This window comes from Laetiporus sulphureus (genome assembly GCF_001632365.1).
Source record: "Laetiporus sulphureus 93-53 unplaced genomic scaffold LAESUscaffold_2, whole genome shotgun sequence".
Taxonomy (NCBI): domain Eukaryota; kingdom Fungi; phylum Basidiomycota; class Agaricomycetes; order Polyporales; family Laetiporaceae; genus Laetiporus; species Laetiporus sulphureus.
The window spans coordinates 1,577,901-1,593,255 of record NW_024468511.1 but is presented as its reverse complement, the minus strand read 5'-3'; the positions used below and the strand labels follow the sequence as shown (position 1 = coordinate 1,593,255).

General features: G+C 53.0%; 7 protein-coding genes across 7 annotated transcripts; 3 read left to right on the top strand and 4 right to left on the bottom strand.

Annotated features, from left to right (window-relative positions):
• Positions 1-649: 649 nt before the first annotated feature.
• LAESUDRAFT_754773 (uncharacterized protein) lies at positions 650-1,231 on the bottom strand (the record flags this gene model as incomplete). Its single annotated transcript, XM_040911936.1, has 3 exons — positions 650-898; positions 968-1,127; positions 1,191-1,231. 3 exons carry the CDS (start codon positions 1,229-1,231, stop codon positions 650-652), a joined length of 450 nt encoding a protein of 149 aa, XP_040769948.1.
• Positions 1,232-2,901: 1,670 nt separating this feature from the next.
• On the top strand, positions 2,902-4,268 carry LAESUDRAFT_174393 (glycoside hydrolase family 45 protein). Its single transcript, XM_040901445.1, has 8 exons — positions 2,902-3,266; positions 3,323-3,470; positions 3,524-3,552; positions 3,611-3,692; positions 3,760-3,809; positions 3,902-4,012; positions 4,072-4,084; positions 4,155-4,268. Exons 1-8 carry the CDS (start codon positions 3,095-3,097, stop codon positions 4,234-4,236), a joined length of 687 nt encoding a protein of 228 aa, XP_040769947.1. The 5' UTR covers positions 2,902-3,094; the 3' UTR covers positions 4,237-4,268.
• Positions 4,269-6,320: 2,052 nt separating this feature from the next.
• Positions 6,321-7,220, bottom strand: LAESUDRAFT_746922 (uncharacterized protein). Its single transcript, XM_040911444.1, has 2 exons — positions 6,775-7,220; positions 6,321-6,751 (listed from the first exon to the last, which is right to left on the bottom strand). The coding sequence occupies exons 1-2, from the start codon at positions 7,129-7,131 to the stop codon at positions 6,527-6,529; spliced, it is 582 nt and encodes a 193-aa protein (XP_040769946.1). The 5' UTR covers positions 7,132-7,220; the 3' UTR covers positions 6,321-6,526.
• A 320-nt stretch (positions 7,221-7,540) lies between these two features.
• Positions 7,541-8,736, top strand: LAESUDRAFT_746921 (uncharacterized protein; the record flags this gene model as incomplete). Its single annotated transcript, XM_040911443.1, has 5 exons — positions 7,541-7,605; positions 7,667-7,954; positions 8,049-8,189; positions 8,309-8,572; positions 8,651-8,736. Exons 2-5 carry the CDS (start codon positions 7,678-7,680, stop codon positions 8,734-8,736), a joined length of 768 nt encoding a protein of 255 aa, XP_040769945.1. The 5' UTR covers positions 7,541-7,605; positions 7,667-7,677.
• Positions 8,390-10,200, top strand: LAESUDRAFT_174126 (uncharacterized protein). Its single transcript, XM_040901444.1, has 4 exons — positions 8,390-8,607; positions 8,708-8,867; positions 8,923-9,067; positions 9,116-10,200. The coding sequence occupies exons 2-4, from the start codon at positions 8,764-8,766 to the stop codon at positions 9,968-9,970; spliced, it is 1,104 nt and encodes a 367-aa protein (XP_040769944.1). The 5' UTR covers positions 8,390-8,607; positions 8,708-8,763; the 3' UTR covers positions 9,971-10,200.
• Positions 10,201-11,073: 873 nt separating this feature from the next.
• LAESUDRAFT_734051 (phosphoglycerate mutase-like protein) lies at positions 11,074-12,639 on the bottom strand (the record flags this gene model as incomplete). The annotated part of the gene is made up of 5 exons (XM_040910476.1): positions 11,074-11,593; positions 11,647-11,957; positions 12,018-12,079; positions 12,136-12,430; positions 12,565-12,639. 5 exons carry the CDS (start codon positions 12,637-12,639, stop codon positions 11,074-11,076), a joined length of 1,263 nt encoding a protein of 420 aa, XP_040769943.1.
• A 1,260-nt stretch (positions 12,640-13,899) lies between these two features.
• Positions 13,900-15,057, bottom strand: LAESUDRAFT_710698 (terpenoid synthase; the record flags this gene model as incomplete). Its single annotated transcript, XM_040906790.1, has 4 exons — positions 13,900-14,206; positions 14,259-14,288; positions 14,345-14,958; positions 15,022-15,057. The coding sequence occupies 4 exons, from the start codon at positions 15,055-15,057 to the stop codon at positions 13,900-13,902; spliced, it is 987 nt and encodes a 328-aa protein (XP_040769942.1).
• Positions 15,058-15,355: the final 298 nt, after the last annotated feature.

Genomic DNA, 15,355 nt, shown 5'->3' with positions numbered 1-15,355 from the left:
CGCATAGCAACAGTCAAGGACGCTCCGTCATCCTGGACTGTTGTTAGGCTGCGCCTCCCCAGTTCCAGTGTGAGCACACACCTCTACCCGCTCGACACTCTCGGGAGTAAATACCGCGCGACATCATTGAAAAACAACAATCGTCTAACGTGATAAATCGACCGCATTAGACGGTAGATTTTAGTCCTGCGGCACATAAAGTGGTATTTGCGGCCAGATCTAAGCCCTATCCATCTCTGTCTGTAAATTATGATGTCTGAGTTGTATGTTGAACAGAGTTCAGGGCAAATGGTCGTCATACATAGACGGAGAAGACGTGCGTCAAGCTCGCGTGGTCACGATGATGACAACACGGATGCTCGTGAGGGAAGGAGTGTGACAGGTAAGGCCTGGAACACGACGACTGTGTGTGGGTCAGCGTGAGGTAAATATGTGTTTGCACCGACGCGAGCTTAAGAATGACCGGGGATTTCAAGGCCGTGATCCCTGAACATGTCAGAATAACACTCGCGTGCCTTAGAATAGAGAGTTAGTCCTCGGACGGCTCGCGGTTGCTGATGTGTTGTCTCCGTCTTTGGTGGGTGTCTGCGCTTGCAGGGGCGCATACGCCCACTAAAGACGGAGACATGACGCGGATAGCCCCCGAAAGTTAGGCGGTGCTAGTCAAAGTGGCAGCAGGAGTCCCGGGAGTGTTCTCGGGTAGCTCAATGCCAGCAGAAAGCTCGTTGCCCTCAAGATCGAGTAAGTACTCATCTTCCAAAACAGCTTCGTCGCCGAGATCGCGTCTGCTCGTCCTGGCCGCGTTGCGTGCAGCGCGCTTCTCGTTTTCGAGCTCGATGGCCTCACCTGGAGCGTCAGGCCAAGGGTCCCGCGAGGTTTCGCCGACGTCGTCGAGCGCCTCCAAGCACCTCGTCAGACGTTGGGTGGACTTTCCTCCGGCGACCTGGGACCTCGCTCCTTAAATCACGTCGTTTTTAGACAGGTTACGAGTGTGATGAAACAAGATATGTTCGGAGACGGCGGAAAACGGCTCAAAGACGGTGAGGGCGAGCGTGTGGCGAGGAGAAGAGACGCGGTGGCTGCGTAAGTCAGGTGAGCGCGTGTCCGCCTGCTTAGTAAGCAAGCGCCTAAGGTCGCAATGCGGCTTCAGTCGGACCCAGCTGTGCCAGCATGACACATGAGGCCAGTACCATGGGCAGTTACATCTGCATATAACACCCGGCTCTGCCATGGCTATGCTTCAATTTTGAAGCTACTGTGACGACGTTGGTTTTGAAGTTTGTTACAGTCAAGTTCTACCATTGACATTTCCAGAGACTGTCTGAGAGCCTAAAATGGCTTCAGCGATCAACACTCTCGAGGACTTCTACTAAAAGGTGAGTGAATATTTGTTGGCATGTTACGCAGTCATGGACTCGATGTATCGATGCAAGGATCTCCGTTGACATTCGTGTGCGTTTTGTTTGCTTTCCATAAACTTTACCTCTCTGTGACATTCAATATCGACCACATTTCGGATTCAGGCCTGATGCATTTTGTGGAGGCGGAACGCATGGACGAGCGTTCGCATCTCTTTGATGCCTCGTTATTGAGTCCAACGACCCTTTTACAGGGTCCCTGGCCTTCAGCGGCCTTTCTGGATAGTGTCAGGCATCCTAGCCTCTTTCCTGGATGCTGAATCATCCCGGTTATTCCAGCGCCGTGCTCAGGGCATGAGTCTAGGTGACCCAAATCCCTCATACCATTATCTGATTTGAAATGTTACTGATCATCTCTCACAAGACGAATGCGCTCCAAAAGCCAGACACGCACACGTACGTCATCTCCTGCTGCGAATTTGCAGTACTGACCTTCTTAAACTCCGCCGGCTTCAAGGAGATTCGTCTCGTTTGACTCTAACAAGGAACAGAGCCTTACCAAGTATGCATCGCTCACTACCGCTTTCCTTCACTCTTATGACCTCGCTAGACAACAAAGACCATCATGTACCGCCACAGGTGTCCCCGTCTGTGTGTGAGCGTGGCTTTGATCATTCTCAGAAATGTTCGGTCCAGGCCCGTCGATGAGAAGGCATGGACATCGGAGTTGGACGAGTTCAGAAGTATCGGATGATGATGCTATGTCCGACACAGAAGAATCAGCTGTATGCATCATGATTCCACTGACTCCATCCAGATGTTCTCTACAGGCCACGCGGAAGGTGCCAGTTCGGAACCATTGTTGCGATCATCGGTCGTTCGCTTGATGCACGCATCTCAATGGGACTACCAAGGCTTGTGTGAAGTCCGATGTTACGCCCAGGTTTGTCCATATATACGCGCGTCTCACCCGAGCTCTGATGTATGCTCAGCTGCTATAACAACCCGCACAGCTGGGTCTGCGGCCATGCAGACGTTTGCTTAAGGCACGTTACCAGGTATTTCGGCCGTTACCACTCCGCCATGGGTAGCGTCGCTCGAATATCCTGATCCAAATGAGCATGGGAACGCCAACGGAGGATATTTGGGCGAATTACACCTCAAAGCAAAGGCAACGTTGTCATGGGTCGCTTCCCGATCATATGGGGCTCCTTCGACGAAAACGTTTCCGTCATGAACCGCCGACTCTAGAATTGGATCACGTAAAGAGATCGCCTGATCGAACGACCGGATTCTATGAACTCCAGGAATTCGAAATAAAGGCTTGCTGCAGCGAGTCAACGGCAGCATCTGTGACGTGAAGTGCTCAAGTGCTCAAGCTGTGTCTTCTTTCACGGCCCCGTGGTCGTCATTACTCCTCTTGGAGAAGCCGTCGGCTGAACTTCTCAACTGTCCATATGGCTACGCTCCGAACTTCCCTCACTGTAATGAAATTGCCGCAACGAACGTTGCTGGCACTTTTCATGCTAGCATCTCGGCCAGGCACTCCTACAGGGTCGACTCGATGCTTCATTCCACATGATGCAAGGGCATTTCGCTGAAATGACCACCGGACAAATAATGTGACATGGACATCCCTCTCGTTTCTCCGTTGGAGATGCGAGTCCGATACAAAAGGACCAGGTGCGCTCTCCACTGCACCAGTCTACAGCATCCCTCACGCAGTACACCACTCGATGAAGTCCACGTACAGCCTCGCCGTTCTTGTCCTCGCTTCCATCGTTCCCAACGTAGCATCGGCCAAACATGCCCCGCTTCGCCGCACGGAGCCCGCGAACTCGAACGGATACTATCAGCAACCATCTGACAACTCGTCGTTTACTGAATACTCTGGATGCAGCACTCCGGGTATGCGTTCTCCTCGGCTGGATCTGTGAAGTAGCCCATTAAATGTCACTTTTCAGCATGCGGAGAGACGGCGACTGGATATACCGCAGCCATGAACCAGCTTTCGTTCGGTGCGCCGTCAGGCGACGGTGAGGGTGATGCCTGCGGTCGCTGCTTCCGTCTCACTGGGACTGTGGACCCATACAGCCCGGACTACTCTGGACCGTACGTATCGTCCTTCAAGAGTCCGTTCCATTCAAGTAATTTTTCTTGCACAGGTTCTACTCCATCGTGGTCAAAGTGACTGGTAAGTATAGAGCCTCTCGGAACGATGCCAGCTTATCTATTCGTATTAAACGCGTCAGATCTCTGCCCCGTGGAGGGAAATGCAGTTTGGTGTGGACAAACGACGGAGGATGGAACCAACGAGTTCGACATGCCGGTGCAGTACGTCATACATATACTGCTGGCTTCACATTTTAAGCAGGGGCTCACGCGTGGATCTCACCTCTAGCTTTGACATCTGTGAGGACACAGGAGGAGCTGGCGCGTTCTTCCCGTCGGGTATGTCGTTCCTTCAGTTGGGCTTTGACCATCACTGACGATGCATGATCCCGACGCAGGTCACACTGCGCTCACGGGATACTATGAGGAAGTCGACTGCAGCGAGTGGTCCGGCTCGGACGGGAGCTCGCTCTGGACGGGTTCTTGCCTCAGCGGCGAGTCGGCAGCGTTCTGGCCTGACGGCACTGGCTGCGGTAACCAAGGTACGTAATCTTAAGCTGGTCTACACGTACATGTCTCTCATCCACCTGACGTGCGCCAGGCACTGCGCCGTCGTAAGCAGGCCGGCGAAGCTGTTGTATGAATGTCCGGGTTCATGTCCCACTCTGGTCCTGTCTATCGCAGTTTCGGCGCTTGTATCTCGTGTGCTGTCTATCGTCACGACCTCTGCTCAATTCTGCGTCGTTGGTTCTTCAAAGCTTTATAGTTAGTCAGTTCGGTAGGCTTTGATTGTTTCCATAGATAGCGCACTTGGGTCGAACACATCATTGCTATAATAATGAATGCCTGGTGTATGAAATCACAATGTACATCTGCAAATATAAAAACTGAAAAACACGAGTGGCAATCCAAATGACAGAACTAATAATATTAAGAGCCTCTCCATGGGAACGAAGATAGTAGATATTCTCAAGTTTGAGAAATCGTATCCACTCACTGATTGAGATGTGGCACGTGCTCAGTGGCGCGAGAAGGGATGCACACATCATTTAAAGTTGGTTTTTATGCTCGCTCTGTACACGATGGTCCTTATGTCTCGAGTGATCAGCTCGAGAGGCCACGCACTCATGGCATGCGCACAGAATTTAAGCCTAAAATGAATCCGAGAGCGGATGTGGTTCAGGTAGACGGTCTGTAGCGGTACAGTGTAGTTCTGTCGAAGTCAATTCGTATCAAAACCCATTCATACTAATGTAACAGAAGCATGAACTCTACTTACTTGTGAGCACGCCTAAGTGCAGATACATAAACACATTCGCGAGGCAGCTGCGCGTCGAGTGGCCCTGGGGGCATGATAAGCGCTCGTGTCACTCGTTTAGACGCCGGTGTGGCTGAGGACGCGACGCGGCCAGAGACGCGTCTTCTACGCGTCTTGAAAGGATTATTTCACGAATATTCCGTGTAGGTCAATTAGGAATTTGATTTGTTGGGGTAAGGACGCTGAACGCGAGACGAAAGGACGAAATAATGATGCTGATCGTTGATCCTCGCCAAGCGCGTAGATCGCTGTAAGATCCATATCCAAAGTCCAGCTGGCGCTAAGCGATTTTTGGAGAGTTTTGTGGATTTTCGCGTGTGTTCGCGCTCTTTTCGTCTGCTTTTTTGTCCCTCCTCTTTGGCTTCTAGATGAGATTGATGTGCCTTGTCCATCTTGTTCGTCTTGTTCGTTGAACGATGCCTTTCGCAGAGGCGTGATCTCAGGCCCACGCAGCGCGAACCTCGTGACACGTCTCCCTGCACCCCTGAAAGCGCCCTCCGGACAAGCGCTGCTCGAAGTTGGTTCCGAATAACCAAGTAATTGCTCCCACCTGTCGCTCGATACTCCTTGCGGTCCCTCACAGATTATCTACGTGACCTCGAATCGCGCTATGTCTTTGAATGTAACCTCTGAATCTGCTCTTGCCTGGTACGCTGTGTCACAGCGTGCATACGCTGCCGTTACGGAACAGCGCATCAAACATTGCTTTGCCAGAAAATGAACGCGATAGGCACTTGTAAGCCCTCCGCGGCCTATTATGGTCGCACTCAGTGTATCGCGGCGGGAATCCGGCTCTAAAATTCCTCCTGACGGCTTGGTGGAGGAAAGCTACATCTGGCATCGAGTGACACAAACACCCGAGGCTGCACTGGAGCTCAGAACGCCATTGACATGGCATCAGGTAAGTGTCTCGCTCTAAGAAGCTGGAAGACATGGATGAGAAGGCGAGGGAAGGATCCATGGCGGAGGGGGGAAGCGAGGATGGGTGCAGAGGCGAAAGTGGCGGACCGTGGACGGCTCCAGTTCCTGCAGGGTTGAGTTGAGCGGAGCACGCGGGAACCTGAGAATAGGATGCGGAGGGATAAATGACAGCTCAATCAAAGGTGCGCTTCATTGTAAAGAGTGCCGGGCACGCACCGTCTCGCTTGGATGCCTTGTAACGTCACTTGCCAGTCTCCAGATCTTCTGTCATCTGCCGGTCCTCACTCCCAGCCATCCACTTGTATTCTTTTCTCTCTCATGCCTCGATGGACTCACATATCCACGCCATCAATTCTGAAAGGAGGAGGACGCCGATCTGCATGTGAAGCTGGGAGTCTCACTGCGACCTTCCGAGACAACATGGCTTCCCCTATACTCGAGCCGTGCTTCACAGAAAATTCTTTCCAATCTACAAGCGTCTCGGTAGATGTTCAGGCGAACGATGGCTTCATCATCCGAAATCGAGTGACACGATGCTGGAGCTGGTGACGTTGTTGTGGATGGAGGGATTGACTCTGAGAAATCGGTCTTGTGTTCGGGACGGGTGGAGTCTCGAGTAGGCGGCGCGGTGCGGCGGCAAGTGGATGGTGTAGGCACCTGCAGACGGTGAAGTCGGACGTTCCCTCAGAGGTGCATTTCGCTATCAGAACGCTGGACGCGTACCATCTTTGCTCCTCGACTTTACTCTCTCTCCCCCCTTACGTTCGCAAGCGGAAACTCGCCTATTGGCTACCCTCGCGACATCGCTTGCCTGTCCTTAGGTCTCCCCGTGTTGCTGATCTGCCTCTGCCCTTTCTCCCCAATTCGTTAGCGCGTATCCTCGTTCGGCCCCATCTTGATCCACTTGCCCAGCAGCACTCAGTCTCACAACAAGCAGAGTGTGCTCCACACGCTGGGATCTCACTCGCGCGAGCATTGTACCGTGGCATGTCTGCTGCTGTCCACCGATCCGCATCCGCAAGCGTCCGACTGCGTGTCTGTGCTGTTCAGCAGTTTTCCGCGTACCTCGTTGGGACATGCGTAGTTCTCCATCCGTCTGTGCTCTTCCTCAGCCGCGTCCACTCTGGAAGATCGAAAGGGACCATTGTCTCCAAACACAAGATACACAGATTGAGTCTTGCTCGATCGTCTGCCTCGCTTGCTATTATAAAGCACCATGCTCCCAACATCGAGCGTGACTGTATATGTGGACCGATCCTCGCGCAAGTGTCGAAGGGGAAGGCTAGCCTGGCTAGTCAAGATCGGAGCGGCGGTGAGAGGAAATGTGAGAAAGAGGGTTCTGCAGGTGAATAATGCAGGATACTCGAGGTAATGGTTGGAATTCACCAAGTCCAAGAGATATATTCCTTCGCTATCCTTCATGTCTCGCCCGGCGCGACCAGTTGGCTCTCCGACTTTCAGGCAACGGAACTGCAGTGCGGCCGGCTACTCCTTGGGCTGCCACCACATGTGCCACACGCCACACGTCGCACCAGAGTCCAAGGACAGGGTGGGGTGGAGCCGTCCCCCTCCCCAAGTCGTGTGTAGGCAAGCGGAGGACGGCGCTATGGGCTAAGCATGGGTAGTGTCGTGGAACGTACTGTTATCGCTTCTGTTCGGGTGTCTGCGTCTTGTGTCGTACTTGGGAGACTGTGAAGAGGAGTGGCGATGGGAGCGAAGCGCGAAGCGAGTGGCGTCATATTGTCTCGGCCAGCCCTTGTCCACAGCTTCATGCTGCGACTATCTTCGCCCGGAATCCAAAGAGACTGGAATAATGGGAAGGAGGGGAGGAGAATCCGATATGAACGGAGTTGTTGAAGTCTTCAGTAGTCGCCCAGCGGTGTCTCCAGAATGCCAGTGGGTTCCATATCTTCCACATTGCGAGTTATCCTGCTCATCGCGTGGCCTCCGACTTCAGTCATAACGCGAATGAGCCTTCTCCAGGACGGATGTCTCGGATCGACGCACGCCACATCTGCCCTTGGAGACCAGGTCCGGAAGTGGAAGTGGCTCGCAGTGGGGCTTTGGGAGGGTGCAAGTGAACTAGGAAATGCTGTGTGCAGTGAGGTCGTGGTCAAACTGCAAGCTGCATGCCTCCGGAAGCGAAGTTCCCGACCGGCTTGGCCATCATTTCCAGCCACTCCCAATGGCGACACCAGTGGCCACCCGGGTCTCGACCTCTGCGCCACCCATCGCCAGCCACACGGTGAGTGCCGCTTGCTACGCTCTCCTTGCGGTTGTGTTGCCGGCGTGCGAGCGTGCGTAGTGCGAGGGGCATGCGGCCACTGGAAGGTGGTTAGATAGGTGGTCGTTGCGCGAAGCCTGGGACACATACAGTATTTGGATCCTCCACACCTATCCCCCATGCATCAGGCAGCGCTCAACTGCCCGCATCCTCCCTACACTCCCCGCGGCGGGCTGGCGGCTCACCGTTGGCCACGGTGAGCTCGCCATGTTGACGTCTCCTCGGTGCCATTCGTACCTCGGAAATGACGGAATTGATGTGGTGGGCGTGTTGACGAGCTTGGTGGCGGGCGATGGGTGTAGTAGCTCCTGTAAGACTGGGATGACAGTAGGGCGGAGAGAGTTGACGAGCAGAACGCGAGATGCAACGTCGCCGTACGAGTCGAGAAGGCAATGAAGCGACAGAAGACGACATGCATTGCTGGCCACGAAGTTCGTATCGAGACGCGTCATACCAACAATGAGCACGCGCGAAACCTCGCCGCTGCACGAATGAAGTCGCTGGCGGAAGCAAATGGCCCAGAGCCGGGGCTGCACTGTCCACCCTCGTTCACGTGGAGCCTGTGGCAAATTATACACCGTAGGTCGATAAGTAGCCGTCCGGAAACCATGTCGGTGAGCATCAATGCAAAGTTGACATTGCTCTGCATGTTAATAGTGTTGACACTTGTTGGGGCGCGGCATGATTTGGAACATTGGTATGGCACGCGTCCAGAGGATGATCAAGTCGCGTTCCACACGTGATCCTTCCTCGCCTAAGAAATTTGTTGAATGCCTCGTTTCCTACGGTCATTCCTGCATATAAGGTGCTGGCGGCTGTCCTCCCCGCCGATAACTATCACTCCCACCATGCATAATCAGCAGAAATTCATTCTGTGAGCATCGACTATCCAGCCTGCTGGTGTTGTATTGATTTCTCTTCCATGCTAGCATCAACCTCGACAAGCAGGAAGTGATTGATTGGAACCTCCTGTTGCCCGAGGTCTTATTCGGGCGACAGAAAATCAAGCTCCTCGTAGGATTACTCGCCAAACCTCCCCCAGTTGAAGAACGTGCCCTCGCCTCTATCCTTACGGTTTGTCACAGAATAGCTCATCGCGTGCCTGTATTCATCACGATACAGGATCTACGAACTCGCCATGGTGCAGACAGAGAGACAAGCCCCGACGATGCGGACCTTTTAATTGATGGACTGTCGCAAGCCATCCTACAGAACTCCGACGACGCTTTGCGCGCTGCTCTGACCACATTCTGTAAACGGAGCGTGATCGATGTGTTGCACACTCGTGTTTCGTCTCTATCACCTCTCGGGTCCTTCGGGACCTGGCAGGGAGATCGGATCATTTGTCTCGGCGATAAGACAACGGCAGAAGATCTCCCCTTAAGAATCTTCACAGAAGAGGAGCAACAAAAGCTTACCTCTCCTCCGATTTGCTATCCTGAAGGGTTCCGTAGCTCTCTGCTCTGCAATTTTCGAAATGTACGTGCACGGGAGGACTTCATAGAGTATTATCCCGATGACGGCAAAAGCGCCTGTGCCCTGCACACTGCTCTCCCTCCTTCCGCGAAAGTCATCCTGAATTTCGCCTATCGTCCTTCTTTCTCTCGCCCTGTCGTCGAGCAAGGCGCAACCGAGCCCGTCTGGGTGTTGTGTAACATCTCCAAACTACTATATGTACGCGTCAATGCTATCGCGGCCCTCTCCAATTCCGCGACTGAAGGCCCGAAGGTGCATGGTCGTATCGGTCTCGAACACCTTCTCGTGTTGCAAATCCTCTGGGCGTCCGACTGCTCGGTCAAGGCGATGCACAGGAACATTCATCAGGGACCGTGGGTTGGAGATCGATTCGCGTTCACCACAATGGACAGGATCGGCGAATATGCCAATAGCGATTGGACGGATTGGAGTACGGAAGCAGTACTGCTTGTGCGTAACATATGGGGACATGTCCTTCCGGTGGCGCTGCCGGTTCCGTGAAGTCGCTTCCATTCCTCGCACCCCCATCCCTTCCCTTTCCCGAATTAGAAACGCAGGCACGAAGAAGAAAGAAGAATCAAGATGAAGAAACGGATCTTAAGAAGAAATGTACATTGAGAAGTTGAGGAAAGGATTAGAAGAGAAGTGTTGCTTGTCTGCTGGTGTCCGTGCTCTGTACTGCTATGAATGAAAATGACAATTGCCGTGGTGTTTTACCTTTAACGTGGCTCATCTGTATATTGTCGTCTCTACTCCATCTACCTGCTCCTGTGTACGTCGTGTCCATGCTTCATCCACACCCTGCACCCAATCACGATTTAGATGGTTTCGGATGAATAGCGATACTTTCCAATTTCTGTCAAGTTTGTGTTCTGAGCTGTATAGAACTCCCGCTATCACTGCGAAAAATGACAGATTGTAACGATGTACAGACCGTGCTCCTGGAAGAGTGAGGATTAAGATGCTGGGAGATGAACGTCGTATAGTGAGCGTAAGTACGAGATATGAAGTTTGCACAAAAATAACGTATCACGAAACGAGTGAGGCGTTAGTGTGCTTCCGTCAGTACTGTTTACGTTTCGAAGACATGGCTCGCGACCGGGTTGATGCTACTGCTTTGGCCGAGTCATTTCTGGCCAGCAGCTGCACAAACTTCTTGATTCCTACATGTGGCCATCTCTGCTGATCCTGTGCCACCTATATAAGGATGTCAAAACGGTATGATGTCCGAGTCGTAGTCCCAGCTAGCCCCAGCCCGACCCATCGCCGCATTGGCCCTACAGCGATTTTAAGTGTTTCTGTTACTAGATGATAGCTCCAATCTTGTTGCACGTCTGCTTCAATTCGTCTCATTCACCCGTCTACATGATGTGGGAGCGAGTATGCGAGGCCTCAGTTTGTCTTGCTTCCGCATTGTATGTGATTTACTACCTTCTGTAACTTGCTCTCTTTTCTCATCCTTCGCTTCTTGAGCTACCTTCGCACAGCGACCTTCCACATCGGTGTATGAACTATCTCCAACATAAACCTCGAAGAAGAAAACTATCACATCAGGAGACATGTACCCGCTCCGCACTCGACTCATGCACCTACCTAGCATATCCTCACTTGTAACACTTCTTGAAATCCTGCTGCCCCTCCCCCCTCGCATACTCCTGGCTCTTCACAAACGCGTCCAGCGTACATATCCTCTCCCCTTCCTCTGCACCACAAAACCCTAACGGCTGTAATGCGTCATTTACCAACACCCTCACACACGTCCCCGCCTCCCGCCCACCCTCTTGGTCTGACGCGCACTCAAGCCTCTCCACGACCATCCGTGCAGAGAATGGCACCATCCGACTCGCGCGCCACACCCTCCTCCCATCGGCCCCGTCGTCGCCGTCGCTTGGCATGCGCCGTGGGTCCGGTGCGCGTGCGTCCCGTGCATCGAACAGGCCCATCGCGGCGTACACGGCGACCATGTCGTTCTCATGCGAGAAGTCCGCGTAGAGCGTGCGGTCCAGCGGGAAGGGCAATGAGGCGTTGTGCGTCGTGTGGTCGCGCACGGTCGTGCCGGTCAATCGGGCGATAAGCTCGTTGACGTACCCCACGCCTTGGACGGGGCCGAGCTTGTTCCCGGGACTGCGTTGAATGAGCGTCAGTCGTGATGCCGAGGTGGGAGAACCCAAACCTACCCGGTCTTGTAATATTTCTCCACGTCTCCGTGATACTCAAATGCAGCCCACTCGTCGTCATTGAATAATGCGCAGAACTTGCTTCTTGCCTTCGTCTTCTTCTTGCTCTCGGCGTCCGCGTGCGCCATTGCGATGCTTTCGAATGGGCATAACGCCATCAAACCAAACACGTCCTCGTCAGTCAAGTTCGCTCCGGGAGCAGCGGTGTTTAGGCGCTTGGCGATGGGCGGAGCAAACTGCTTCAGCCAGGTGTTCATCTCTGCAACGCCATCAGACGACGCAGGGCAGTCGTTATTGAGGGTGTTGTTGACCTACACGATGCACAACGCACGTCAGCGAGAGAGCTTTAGTCAGATGAAAAGTGAGCATGCCTTCTCCGATAGAAGCTGTTCTATCTTGGGAGCCATCTCGCTCTGGCTTGCCGCAGCGAAACCTATCGAGAATGTCCTAGAACTCGATGCAGCACTTTGGCCTATTCATAATACGCACCTTTGGTCCAGTTTACTGCGCTGTCGACCACTCGCTGTGAATCAGATGCTCGCAAGAAGATGGTCTTCTCTTTTTTGATGACCTCCCCGTAACGCGCGAACGCTTCATAACCGGACTCCCAACTCTGCCTCATACCGAGCGGTACGAGAACATCCTCGTCAAGGTTGTACTCGTAATCTTCAAGAAAGTCAAGTCGCTCGTCATGATAGCGAGTTACAGAGGTTAACTTGTCGACCGCATCGCGGTAGGTGGGCGCGTCTTCGTGCGCAGGGTATCGCGCGCCGTGGCGTTGGAGCTAACGTTGCGTGAAGCAAGTGTGGCAATCAATGACCTGTCATGTTTGCGGCAGATGTGCTCGACATACAATGTGAACCTGAATTCGTTACTCTATCGGTGATCCATCTTCGCACTACTGTTGCAAACGCTCACCTGGGTAATGTTGCAGGAGCTCGGCGGGGAGGAATATTCATTCGCAGGGTAGTACGGAGAGTACTGCCCCCACATCCTTTGTATACGTTTAGGAACGTCCACGCCGGCCGACAGCTGAGGGACATCGAAGATCGGCTCCTTGCCGAAGAATGCAGCCCAACAATTGAATAAGAGGTTGTAGAGAAGGAATGACAGAGCCATGATGAGCAAGCGCTTTTTCCAGAAACTTCCACCATATCGTTGTTCCTTTTGCACAGAAGACCATGGGATTGGAGTCTCTTTACCAGGCCGGACTCGTGGATCCACCAGTGGCAATAGCGTGTCGAGCTTCCGCACCAGCTTAAATGGAGGTACGTCGGACGACATGGTGAATTTCCGGGAGAGAGGGAAAGAAGAGAGATGGCAGAAGGAGACAAGGGGAGTCGATGACCCTAGGATGCATCCAGAATCTAGTTATAAGCCAACTGCTACAGACGCGAAGGGTTAGATCTTAGAAATGATGTCATGAACGAGGCTATACCGGATATTTCCATCGCCCCGTCATGCGATTCGCAGGGTTTTCATAAGTTCTCAGAAATTCGAAAGGCTCTCCATCGATAGTACTGGAAACATAACAGCGTGCGGAGGAGATGCGGGTGGTGGCTTTGGAACACCGGGCTGCCTGACCAAGTCAAAGCCATGACCTTCAAATAAGCGCTCGAATTGTGGCTGTGACTTCCCCACCGGCTCGGGCTCGAACACGCTCATCTGCATTGGCGCAAACTCCTCATCAATTATCAATCCCCAATTGTCCTACTAGCACACACTTCTATGTCCTATTTTCTTGACTTCTGCGCCATAGAATAATGACCTGGACGTTCTGGCGCTGAACAATCACGGTCATGTGACTCTGGATACGCGTTGCACCTCGATCTTTAAACGCGTCATTCATACGTCGTGTCCAACCGTCGTGCTGGAACATCGTGAGATGAACCGCAAGTGCGATGTTTACTACCAAAGGTAAGCATTCTAATAAGGAACCTCATGCTAACAGTTTATTGCTCCTTGATGATTTACACGCACTACTAAGTATTTACGCCACAAAATGCGCTCAGGCAACCGGATTTGGCATACAATGTCGCAGCTAATATCAATAGTGCAGGTATAACCATATTCATAATACTTCATATTTACAGCTAAACGAAGACCTAGTAGTCTATACTGCCCAACGGCTCCCGAACGAAGCTTCATCGATGATTCCGCACTGGCAATACACTGGCAGCCCGCGTAAACAATATCCGTATACTTCTAGTGAAATCCACCCCCTCTAAATAAATGGCTGAGAAAACGAATAATTTATGCAGCAGCAACTGCCTCCGAACGAAGACCATCAACGACAATGTAATGGCAAGGAATAAGCTCGCGCAGGCGGTACCGCGGGCTGCTGGTATGGAACGCGATCCACCCCCTCGCGAACGCCTCCCACGCGTCGCGCACCTTGCCCTCGCCGAGGATCTTCCGGATGCGCTCGACGATCACGACTGTCTCGTCGATGACTTCCTGGAGCGTCTCCAGTGTCGTCTTGCCCGTCGCGATGGCGCGATCGCTCATGTAGTTGCCCGTCTCGCCGGCGAGCTCTTCTTTGTAGAAGGAGAGGACGTCGCTAGGCGGATGTCAGCACAGTGCGAGCGACAGATGAACGATGATGGACTTACTTCACATGGTTCTGGTACCAACAGATATCACTGTATGCGGACAACGTTAGTGTCGCACAGGCGGAAGAATCACAGAATACACTCACGGGATCGCTTGCATGTACTTATCCACATCATCGGGAAATTCTGCCTCTTCCCAGATGAAGTACGCGAATGCCTCCGCGAGCCCAGACATATTCCTGCGGTACGTGATGAAAGGAAGCGCATCCGAGTCGACAACCGCACCCTTGACAGCATTCTGCTCTAGTATGCATCCGTTGACGAACTGCAGCGCAGCGGTGAAGATCGAGCTCGCAGCGAACGGTGGGAAGTGCTCCCACATCCCCGCGAGGTTGCTCGTTAGCTTCCCGAGGACGTCCGGCTGGCCCTGGACGGAGCCCGCGCAGAGACGGCGGTGGAAGTCGCGCGATGACGAGGCGTTAAAGACAGATGGGTCGTCCATCGCGATGACCAGCGTGCTGAAGAGCGCGATCTGCACCTTCGTGTCGACGTTTTTGATGTGGTCGTAGCATGTCAATGTGAGGATCATCGCTGGTGGGAGGTACGGCCGCAGCAGCGACTCGAACGCTGGTCCCCATGAGCGGATGGTGTCCTTGACGCGATGCTCGAGCTCGAAGTCGCGGGTGTATTGAGGCACAGAGAGCTGGAGTCTTTCCAACAGGTCTATGACGGCCTGTCTAGATACAGAGGCGATACTCTTCTAGCAATTGAAGTGAACATAAGAATCGGCCCTGTGAAAACCGGGTTCGTACGAATAACTCACAGAGTTAGATGGGCTCTTCAACGGATAGACTGCCATTTCTGTTTTAAAGGGATCCTAACATGCAGGGCCCACGGTGAGCGCGAATTCGTGCATGCTGTGAATGGGAACATACCAAGTAAAGTAGGAGAGACCAGTTTGTACGATGAGGTTGTCTGGTCGCAAGTGTGAAGACGCAGCCACTTGACGCGGGGCTTGAGTAAGGGAGAATCGCACTAGGGGATTTCGCTGAGGGAGTAGACGATGAGACAGCGATCTCTTATACACATTGCGTGAGGCAATTTGTGTGATTGCTTTGACCCCATAAATTCATAGCAAGGCTCCTGGGACGATGGAG